This window comes from Nansenia antarctica (genome assembly GCF_963989245.1).
Source record: "Nansenia antarctica genome assembly, chromosome: 10".
Taxonomy (NCBI): domain Eukaryota; kingdom Metazoa; phylum Chordata; class Actinopteri; order Argentiniformes; family Microstomatidae; genus Nansenia; species Nansenia antarctica.
The window spans coordinates 5515385-5524589 of record NC_137680.1 but is presented as its reverse complement, the minus strand read 5'-3'; the positions used below and the strand labels follow the sequence as shown (position 1 = coordinate 5524589).

General features: G+C 45.3%; 3 protein-coding genes across 6 annotated transcripts in view; 2 read left to right on the top strand and 1 right to left on the bottom strand.

The window, feature by feature from the left end:
• Positions 1-767: 767 nt before the first annotated feature.
• Positions 768-3097, bottom strand: atg12 (ATG12 autophagy related 12 homolog). Its single transcript, XM_080540241.1, has 4 exons — positions 2986-3097; positions 2266-2402; positions 1510-1572; positions 768-944 (listed from the first exon to the last, which is right to left on the bottom strand). Exons 1-4 carry the CDS (start codon positions 3092-3094, stop codon positions 885-887), a joined length of 369 nt encoding a protein of 122 aa, XP_080396367.1. The 5' UTR covers positions 3095-3097; the 3' UTR covers positions 768-884.
• Positions 3098-3476: 379 nt separating this feature from the next.
• isoc2 (isochorismatase domain containing 2) lies at positions 3477-6715 on the top strand. The gene is made up of 7 exons (XM_080540234.1): positions 3477-3512; positions 3695-3798; positions 5138-5262; positions 5431-5643; positions 5892-5962; positions 6097-6214; positions 6578-6715. Coding segments are annotated over exons 2-7 (594 nt in total). The 5' UTR covers positions 3477-3512; positions 3695-3797; the 3' UTR covers positions 6644-6715.
• A 393-nt stretch (positions 6716-7108) lies between these two features.
• Positions 7109-9205, top strand: part of foxj2 (forkhead box J2) — a 5718-nt gene continuing 3621 nt past the window's right edge. For all 4 annotated transcript variants that reach the window (XM_080540207.1, XM_080540205.1, XM_080540204.1 and 1 more), the window contains exons 1-4: positions 7109-7336; positions 7609-7977; positions 8621-8695; positions 8800-8892. In XM_080540207.1, the coding sequence (XP_080396333.1) occupies positions 7645-7977; positions 8621-8695; positions 8800-8892 (501 nt within the window). In that variant the 5' untranslated portion in view covers positions 7109-7336; positions 7609-7644. The remainder of the gene's footprint in view (positions 7337-7608; positions 7978-8620; positions 8696-8799; positions 8893-9205) is intronic.

The following is a 9205-nucleotide window of genomic DNA, read 5'->3' as shown; positions in this document are numbered from 1 at the left end:
ATCTTTGCTTTCCCAATTGTCTCTGGATTCTATACACTCTACACTTTCCCTCTTTTTATCAGTCTTCTGTGTCCCACTCTACACACTTTCTCACTCTTCCTTTTTCCTCCTTCTCTTCTTTGCTCTGGCTTTTCCTACCCCTCTCTCTCGGGGAACACCCCTCCGTCATAATGAGCAGCTGTGACCCTTACCTCTCCTCCGGCCGAACTCCTCTCTCTATCCTCTCCTGCCTCTCCCACTCTGGGATGAGTGTGTGTGTGTCCCCTCTCTGCCAGCCTCTTCCTTTTTCTGTCTTTCTTGGTGTCACAGACCCATCCGGAATCCATGTAATCCCTCTAAGTCCATCTGTTACTGTACTTCTCCCTCTCTCTCCCACTCCCTCCCTCCTTCTTCCCCTATAGTTCCCATTCTCCCACTCTGTTTACTAACCCTAACCTAACGTGTGCCCTCTGTTAGTATGATGTCATTACAGTGTGTGTGTGTGTGTGTGTGTGTGTGTGTTGCGCTGCGTGTTTTTTTTAACCATTCCCCCCCAGTGCATAATAAAATATAGTGTAAGCATCTCATCTGGATGGATGATTTTTCTCCTTTTCCCCTTCTCAATCAGTGCCGACACACTGCAAAGCGAAGTCCTGTGTCCACGAATTGTTTAATGTAATTTGGATCAATTCCCAAAATCATCAAGGATAGAGGCTAGAGGGTTATACATAGTTGCAATAATTTATTTACATTTGGTTATGTACATAAACAAGAAATAATTCGCAATGAAAATATGACAATAACATTAGTTCTAATAAGGAAGGAGTAAAAACGGTGTGTGTGTGATATGTCCATCCGACAATTGTTAGAGAGGGGTAAGGGAGAAAAAAATGGCAAAAAAACTCTTAACCCCAGGCTTGAGATTTACAGTAATGTAACACCAGCTTCCCATCGCTGCCGAAACACTGCAAAACAGAGGGAGAGAGAAGAAGGAGAGGAGTCAGTCTTTATGGAGAACGGGACATACAACAAGACTGACAGAAGAGTGGAGGGAGGCCATGGGTGTCAGTTGAAAAAGTTGTTTATATTGCGTAATTGCTATAAACCCTTCCTGCTGTCACTGTCCACAGATGGAACTTAATGCTTCTTGTCAATCTAGACTCAATGGACTGTATGCTTGAGGACAGTAATTTAGACCTACCCCCCTACTGTGTACTACACTGTAATGACTTTTGTGCAGTCGTTTTAAACCAGGATTAGAGTGGTTTAAGCGGGAACTGCTCACTTTCAGCCCCCTCTGCTGGTGGAATGGTGGTATGACACACACAGAAACTACTAACCCATGGGCCCTACTCTGAGCAAAAATAACTGAGTTAAAGAATACATATTTTAGTCAAGGAAAACTGTCAAGTGTCAAAAGGTAATATAACCCTTATTATTGTGGTCAGTTTAGGCCACAACTTGACATTAAACACAACTCTTAACAGATTCATTCTGTGATGAATTATTAGTGTTATGCCAAGTACTCACTTCAAACAGCACTCCTACTTCTTGATCCGGCGACGGAGCGAAAGACTGATTGACGTAAATGAACTGAAAGAGAGAAAGAAGGAAGGGGAGAGATACAGAGAGAAATCTATGTTCAGAATTAAATAAGAAAAAACAACAACAACAAGCCACAGGACATGCCAAGTTGAGTTTAAGACAATTGCTGTATGTGATAGCCTGACCTAAGCAACGCAAAGCTCCTAATTCTACCCTGTCCTTTATAAAGTCACAGTGTGCCGTCACTGTCACCTATGCATCTGTTTGTCTTTCCTTCACCTGCATGATGTGAACACAGTACTTCCACATCAGTGAAGAACGGGACAGGAGATAAGGAGAGGAAGCCATTTTAGACTATTGAGATTTGAGATGCACCCTGGATATTTGTTTTCACATCAGTGCAGATGACGGGAGACAACCTTGCTGCCCACCAGTCTGGCAGAGGGCCGAAGGGTGGGGGGGGAGAGAGAGAGAGAGAGAGAGAGAGAGAGGGAGAGAGAGGAGGGAGAGAGAGAGAGGAGGGAGAGAGAGAGAGAGAGGAGGGAGAGAGAGAGACGGGAGGGAGAGAGAGAGGGAGGAGGGAGAGAGAGGGAGGAGGGAGAGAGGCAGGGAGCAAGTTAGGATTCAGTGTCTTGCCCAAGGACACCTCGACATGTGACCAGCCGGGGCTCGAACTGCCGATCTGCCGACCTTGCGATCTTAGAGACGATAGAGAAGCAGCTATAGAAAAATTATTCTCACCAGCTGCTCATTGGCCTCCAGTTTGAGGAAGCGAGAGATGAACAGAGAGAGCGAGTGCACCGTCCTCCCTTTCTCCATCGACCACTTCTTTGTCTTCATGATGGGAGTGTCTCCCACTGCCTTCAACAGCACATCAACTAAGGAGGGAGACAGGAAGTCAATCAATGGGTAGTGATGTCATAATGGTTTTGCACAGAAAGTAGGGCCTAAACAGATTTAGATATCAATCAAGAAACTATTACTATAAGAATTACATCTTAACCTCTTAGAAACACTATTCAACTATTGGTAATGCCTTTAATCTACGTTATTTGAAATAAGATAAAAATGTTTCTGTTTCTGGATTTTAAAAAAATCATTCGGAATAATTAAAACACTGTCTTAGCATTGAAATCCAATGCTTGTAACTCATGGTGTCACAGTTACTATTTTGACAGAATTATATTAGCAGCTTGCAATGTAATGCTAGCAAAACATTAGCCTATCCTCCCAACGCCCGCCCTCATACAGAACGTATATCAACTGCTCATCACCCATTCGCTGGTCAAACATTTCTTTTCTATTTGATTGGCTAAAACAACTGCCAGTCGACCTTTTCCGGGTCACATTTGCGAAAGTAGCAATGTACCAACCAGTCCAACGAAGAATAGTAAACAGATTGCTCGAGTCGTGATCTCTTTTTAATTAAACTTTTAGTCAAATATTTGCACACAATCTCACTTTTTTTCTTTTCGTCGGGCGTTTCGTCGGGCTCCTCCGTGGGTGGTTGTGGGGTCGCAGGCTCATCTTTCTGCGTTTCTGGAGAAGGGGATTCTGCATTGTCAGACATTATCAGCTGGTGTCATGTGTGTGTGTGTGTGTGTGTGCACTAGCGGTTTACGCGTTATGCAATAATCGCTGCATGTCATTGGCTAAGGCAAATGTCATTGTCCAAGGCTCTTCACCCGATTGGTTCACTGACTGTGAGGGGGCGTTTTACAGTGCTACACGTTATGCAAAAAAAACGCTGCATGTCATTGGCTAAGGCAAATGTCATTGTCCGAGGCTCTCCATTCGATTGGTTCACTGACTGTGAGGGGGCGTTTTACAGTGCACACGTTATGCAAAAGACGCTGCATGTCATTGGCTAAGGCAAATGTCATTGTCCAAGGCTCTTCATCCGATTGGTTCAACTGACTGCGAGGGGGCGTTTTTGCGTAACATTAGAAGTTGCTTGGTTTCTCACCACCTTGGCGTGCAGTTATGAAGTGTGTGCAACTCCTTTCTCTTTCTCTGATCTAGTCTATGTTCTATCAGATTAATGTGTCGTCTTTTGTTAGCTTCAATTTAATTTAAATTTAATTAAATTGTAGTCTTTTGTTAGCTTTGATCACTTTGCTCTGTCAAAATTACATTAATACAGCAAAAACATTAATTTTGTTTCCTCCAGAATGTGCCAATAAGAGAGGGGGGCGTCACTGTCCAGGACGCGTAAACTCACCTGAGAGTTGATCATTCAACTTTCCATTCCAGACGTCGGACCTACTGACAACAGTACGTTTTATTCCTTTGCCTTTCCTTTAGCATGTTTATGTTGATTCCTTTATTTTCTTACTAGCTCCTCGCATGCTCTGAATACAGGAACTGTAGATCAGCACTGAGCACTATCTCTGCAAATAAGTGCATTGAATGATTGACATAATGTGCAAACGTGAAAAGGGCCGGGGGACATGGGTTACTTACTAGGGTTAGAGGCGATACACTGATAGAGGCGATAAGCTTGCACTCTGTATATATACAGACATGTAACATGGTTGACAACTCTCACGCTTTAATCTGGCGTGTGACACACGCTTTCATCTTCAGCCTCACGCTCTCACGCTGCCCAAAAATCTAAAAAATCCAGCCAGCCAGGTACCCAAAAGTTGGCAAACCTGGATGTAACCATGACACTACAGTCCTGAACCAGAATGTGTGCTCTTATGTTGTGTACATGTTGAGAAAGGGTAAGACTAAATTGGTTACTAGCCTAACAACTGCCTAAGTTTGACTGTAAAACAGGGGGGAACAAAATAAGTGCTGCTGGAAGTTGTGTTGGAACACCAGTAGAGTAGATGTCACTCTTCCCTCTGGTCTAAAGGGACCCCGAGGTGTTAAAGGTCCCATGGCATTATCGCAAGAGTTAGGCTTATAGCTAGGTGTCCTGCTAACTTCCCAATCTGGCCCTCATACTATTGGGGCCACTTAATCATCGGATCCCCAGCTTTCAGTTGGCTTATTCATCCCCTCTCCTCTGCCCTGCATCTCTTCCTCACCCCAGGTCGTTGCTGCAAAAGAGAATATGTTCTCTGTCAATTTACCTGGTAAAATAAGGGATGAATAAAATAGGATGAAATATGCACCACACCTTTCCTCTCCATCCTGTGGTGTCACTTGTGGCATCAAACCAGAATGCTTAGGGTCGCTGAATTCAACAAACCAAAGCCATTCCCTCATCATTGATGCAGCCTCTTGAATCCAATCAAATGACCTCTCTTTTTAATACTTTGTAAGTGGTAAAAGGACCGCACTTATATAACGCCTTATTCCAAAGCGCTTTACAATGGCGTCTCATTCACACACACCACACACCACATTCACACGCCACACACCACACACGTTCACACACCGACGATGGCAAGCTACCATGCAAGGCGCCATCAGCCCACTCATTGGGAGCAATTTGGGGTTCAGTCAGTGTCTTGCCCAAGGACACCTCGACATGTGGCCAGCCAGGGATCAAACCGCAGAACCGCCGACACTACCTCCTGAGCCACAGCCACCTGCGGCTGTGTAAATATGCCCTTCAAGCAAAGCAGCTATTTTCTCACCAGTGAACCTCTTGTTTCTCCAGTGGCAGGCATCGGCAGGTTGTCCAGCAAGGGCTCGGTGCTCCTGCTGTGTGACATGCAGGAGAAGTTCAGACCCAACATCTTTCAGTTCACCAACATAGTTAGCAACGCTGCCAGGCTGCTACAGGTACTTCACACACACACACACTACACACACACACACACACACACACACACACACACACACACACATACACACACACACACACACACACACACAGTGTTAGCAATATTGCTCAGATCCAAGAACTTTGTTGTAACCTGTTGTTGTATTTTGCCTGTCTGTCTTCCCAAGGCCAGCCGTGTCCTAAGCATCCCTGCCATCGTGACGGAGCAGTACCCCAAAGGCCTGGGCCCCACGGTACCAGAGCTGGGGGCCGGGGACCTGACAGCCCACGCTAAGACCAAGTTCACTATGATGACAGAGACTGTGGAGAAGGAGCTGAAGGCCCTAGGGGACCCCAAGATAGCCATCTTGTGTGGGATAGAGGCCCAGGCCTGCATCGCGGTGAGAGGGGACCAGGGCTGCCCATGTGACCTGTGACATCACACCTGTTCTGTCATCTGTGTACTGTATCCTGTTTGATTGAGGGATAGACTGAATAAGATTGTTTTGTTGAGTTATCAAAAAATCTTGAGGAGCCTTTATCAAATCCTACGAAAATCATCTAGATAGGTATACACAGTAGTGTATACAGTTTGCTTGATCTATACTGTGAAAAGTTCTCATCCACCCTTCATGATGTGCCCCTTCAGTGCACGACGTTTGACCTGTTAGAGAGAGGGGTTGAGGTCCATATTGTGGCTGATGCTGTCTCATCCCGAAGGTAAACACTCTATCCTATTTTCACTGCAGTGATGGAATATTACGCTTTTGCCCTTTTGTTCTTTTTTCTCCCATGTGTCTGGTGACTATTAGCCATAGATGTATTGATTATTTGTTCTCCGTTTATGTCCTCAGTCAGACAGACCGGTTGTTCGCGCTGTCACGGTTGAGGCAGAGTGGAGCTTTCCTGACGACCACAGAAGCCGTTTTGCTACAGCTGGTCCAAGACGCCAAGCACCCCAACTTTAAGGAGGTACTAGACCATGGTTAATTCATAAGTCATATTATTGGCCACATATACTGCATATACTACACATATACTCTAGCTACCAACATGTAGAAGTGTCAAGGTGGTGCTTGGAGTCCAGATTCAGTCAGACCTGAAATGGAACGAACATACTGATGCCATGGCCTGACGTGTCACTAAATATTCTTGTGTTTCAGTTTCACAAACGGCCAAAATAATATTCAATATAAAGAAACTTGAAACTTGATACTGCATGAAAGAAATGGGCAGTTACTCTTGTGTCATAAGACGTTATGTAAAGTTTAGCCACGGGCACGCTGAAAATAGGGGAGGGTTATCGACCTAATATATTCACTTCTCCGTCTACAGATTCAGAAGCTGTTAGCACACCCGTCCCCCGATACCGGCCTGCTTTCCTTCTTCAGCTCTCTGTAGGGAAAAGATGTGCTCTGCCACTGCTCCCCAAAACACTGTACTACCGAATGCCTGTGGAATAAAAAAATAAATCAAATCGTGCATCCCTCCATTATTACTTATTTTCGGGCATTTTTAAACTGACCTTTCTTTTACAATATGATGTCTTATGTGGATTGTCTCTTCAGTGAACAGTATAAGGAGGGAAATGGAAGTGCACAGAGGAGTAACAGGGCCTTTCGATGTTGTGTTATAAGATATGGACTTTGCTCTGTGTCTGCCTGGTACACACTTGCAGCTCTTCCATTATTCACTCCCCTACAGTGTAACTGTGCTAAAGGGGAAACTCTTACCTCAATCTGGGAGAAGCAGAGGGTGTGGCCAACCCTCCGAGGCGGAGGCAGAGGACCTGTGATGTCACAGAGGGGGGAGGAGAGGGTGACGTTATTCATGGAGAGACAGAAAGGGAGGGGAAAGAGAGAGAGAAAAAGGAAGCAGTAGTCTGCGCTTTCCCTCCAAACTAAAATAAACTTTCTAAAACAAGAACACTCGATACGACACACCGGAGAGGATCGACTTAATGAGAATGAAAGAAAGAGAAAGGAAGAGAGAGAGGGATGAACACTAAGCTGACGACTCTCCCAGTCGTGCAACATTGGATGAGGACATCAAATAGAAACACTGAGGCTTCAGGCCTGCAGTGAATTGGGAGAGGTAAGATCATTCTCTCCCCAGTCTATACTGGGGACTATGACTCCAACTTGCATTGACACATCCCCGCTATGTTTTTTTGTGAATGGTAGGCTTATGTTTCCACTGCAGCTCATAGATCTCGAGTTTCAACTTATGTAAACAATACTGGCTAGTGTCTAGAAGTGCAGTGTTGTTGACAGTGTTTCATTGTGTTGTGGGGGAGTCTGGCTGATCTCTTCCTATGCAAGTGGACCAGCTGTCATCATTCACTGTTCTCTCTGACTATCCCACAGGCTACTGACAGAGAGAGAGAGAGAGAGAGAGAGACCATGTCTTCGGACCTGAACTCCAGTTTGACCAGTATAGACTGGCTTCCCCAACTGGGAATAAGTGGTCTGCGATCTGGAAAAGACAGAGGAGGAGATGGAGAGAGGGAACGAAGGAGAGAGACGACAGGGAGGGTGAGAGGAGGAGATCTCCCATCTCCCTCCACCCCATCCCCCTCTCCCTCCAACTCCAAAGGGAAGCCCCCTCACAGCTACGCCACTCTCATCGCCATGGCAATAGATCTCGCCCCGGGCAGGAAGTTGAGTTTGAATGACATCTACACCTGGATCAGTGACACGTTCCCGTACTACAGCAGAGTGGGCAGGGGATGGAAGGTACACAGGACGACTTTGAAATGTGATTACTCTTGTGAAACACACATCTATTCCTTGTGTCCAATTAGTCAAGTGGCCAAAAGGAATGTTTTATTCTCCCATCATAAGGTGTGCAGATACCCTTATTTTAACAATACATGGGTTACCCTAACCCTTCAGGTGTCCAGATAGTAGTGGGCTAGACCAGTGTTTCTCAACCCTCTCCTCGGGGCGCCCCAGCCGCTCCACATATTTGATCTGTTCCACCACCAGCTCACCTGATTCAACTAATCAAGTACAAAGCAATTATGGTTTGTACTTGATTAGTTGAATCAGGTGTGCTGGTGGTGGAACAGATCAAATATGTGGAACGGCTGGTGGTCCCCGAGGAGAGGTTTGAGAACCACTGCCCTAACCCATCAGGTGTCCAGATAGTAGTGGGCTAGACCAACTGGGACACCCACATAATCCAATGTTCATAGGGGTTCCCATAACACTATAATTCAAACCCTTTTTCCATCACATATGGACTGGTTCCCATCCCACAATACATGTTCAAATGTTCATGCCCTATTGCCTGTAGTTAGTGTTTGGTCTATTGTATAAGAAAAGAGCCAAATAGATTTGTGATTGAATCACAGCACTCTTCATTCTTCTCTGACAGAACTCCATCCGCCATAACCTGTCCCTCAACAAATGCTTCCGGAAAGTTCCTCGGCCACAGAGCGACCCTGGGAAGGTGATGTCATCACTAATGAACTATTAGAAATAGGCTGACATGATTTTGTTTCCTTTTGTTTAAACATAGATCTTCATAGAGAATCCTCCCATCTGTGTTTTCAGGGTTCCTATTGGACGATGGACGCCCCCTCAGAGGCCAATCACCCGAGAGGAACCAAACGACCATATCCGGTAGAAGGAGAGGAGGTGAACAATGTATGTCTGTCATTCCCCCTCACTAAAAACTTGAACACACTGAATTACAGACACTTTTTCTCCATACACATTACTGTAGTGGTTTTATATCATGTTATACTGAGAAATGTAAGTCTCTCTATAGTAGGGGTGAAATCTAGCACTCAAGGAAGGCCCTGTTCCTTCCTGTAAGGGATGGGCCAAGATCTGTGGCGCAGTGAATAATTCTGGACAGGGCCCATAACTTGTGTAATCACAGATTTGTATAATATGATTGGTTCCCAAGAATGGTGACCTCATGACCAAGGACAGTTCTATAAATACGAGTCGCACC

Excerpts from the sequence above, each read along its gene's own strand:
- atg12 (XM_080540241.1), bottom strand. The coding sequence starts at position 3,094 with ATGTCTGACAATGCAGAATCCCCTTCTCCAGAAACGCAGAAAGATGAG. Across the intron at positions 2,403-2,985 it reads GCCCGACGAAAAGAAAAAAA|TTGATGTGCTGTTGAAGGCA; the intron begins GTGAGATTGTGT and ends CTCCCTCCTTAG. Across the intron at positions 945-1,509 it reads AAGTAGGAGTGCTGTTTGAA|TGTTTCGGCAGCGATGGGAA; the intron begins GTGAGTACTTGG and ends TCTGTTTTGCAG.
- isoc2 (XM_080540234.1), top strand. Across the intron at positions 5,963-6,096 it reads GATGCTGTCTCATCCCGAAG|TCAGACAGACCGGTTGTTCG; the intron begins GTAAACACTCTA and ends TTATGTCCTCAG. Across the intron at positions 6,215-6,577 it reads AGCACCCCAACTTTAAGGAG|ATTCAGAAGCTGTTAGCACA; the intron begins GTACTAGACCAT and ends CTCCGTCTACAG.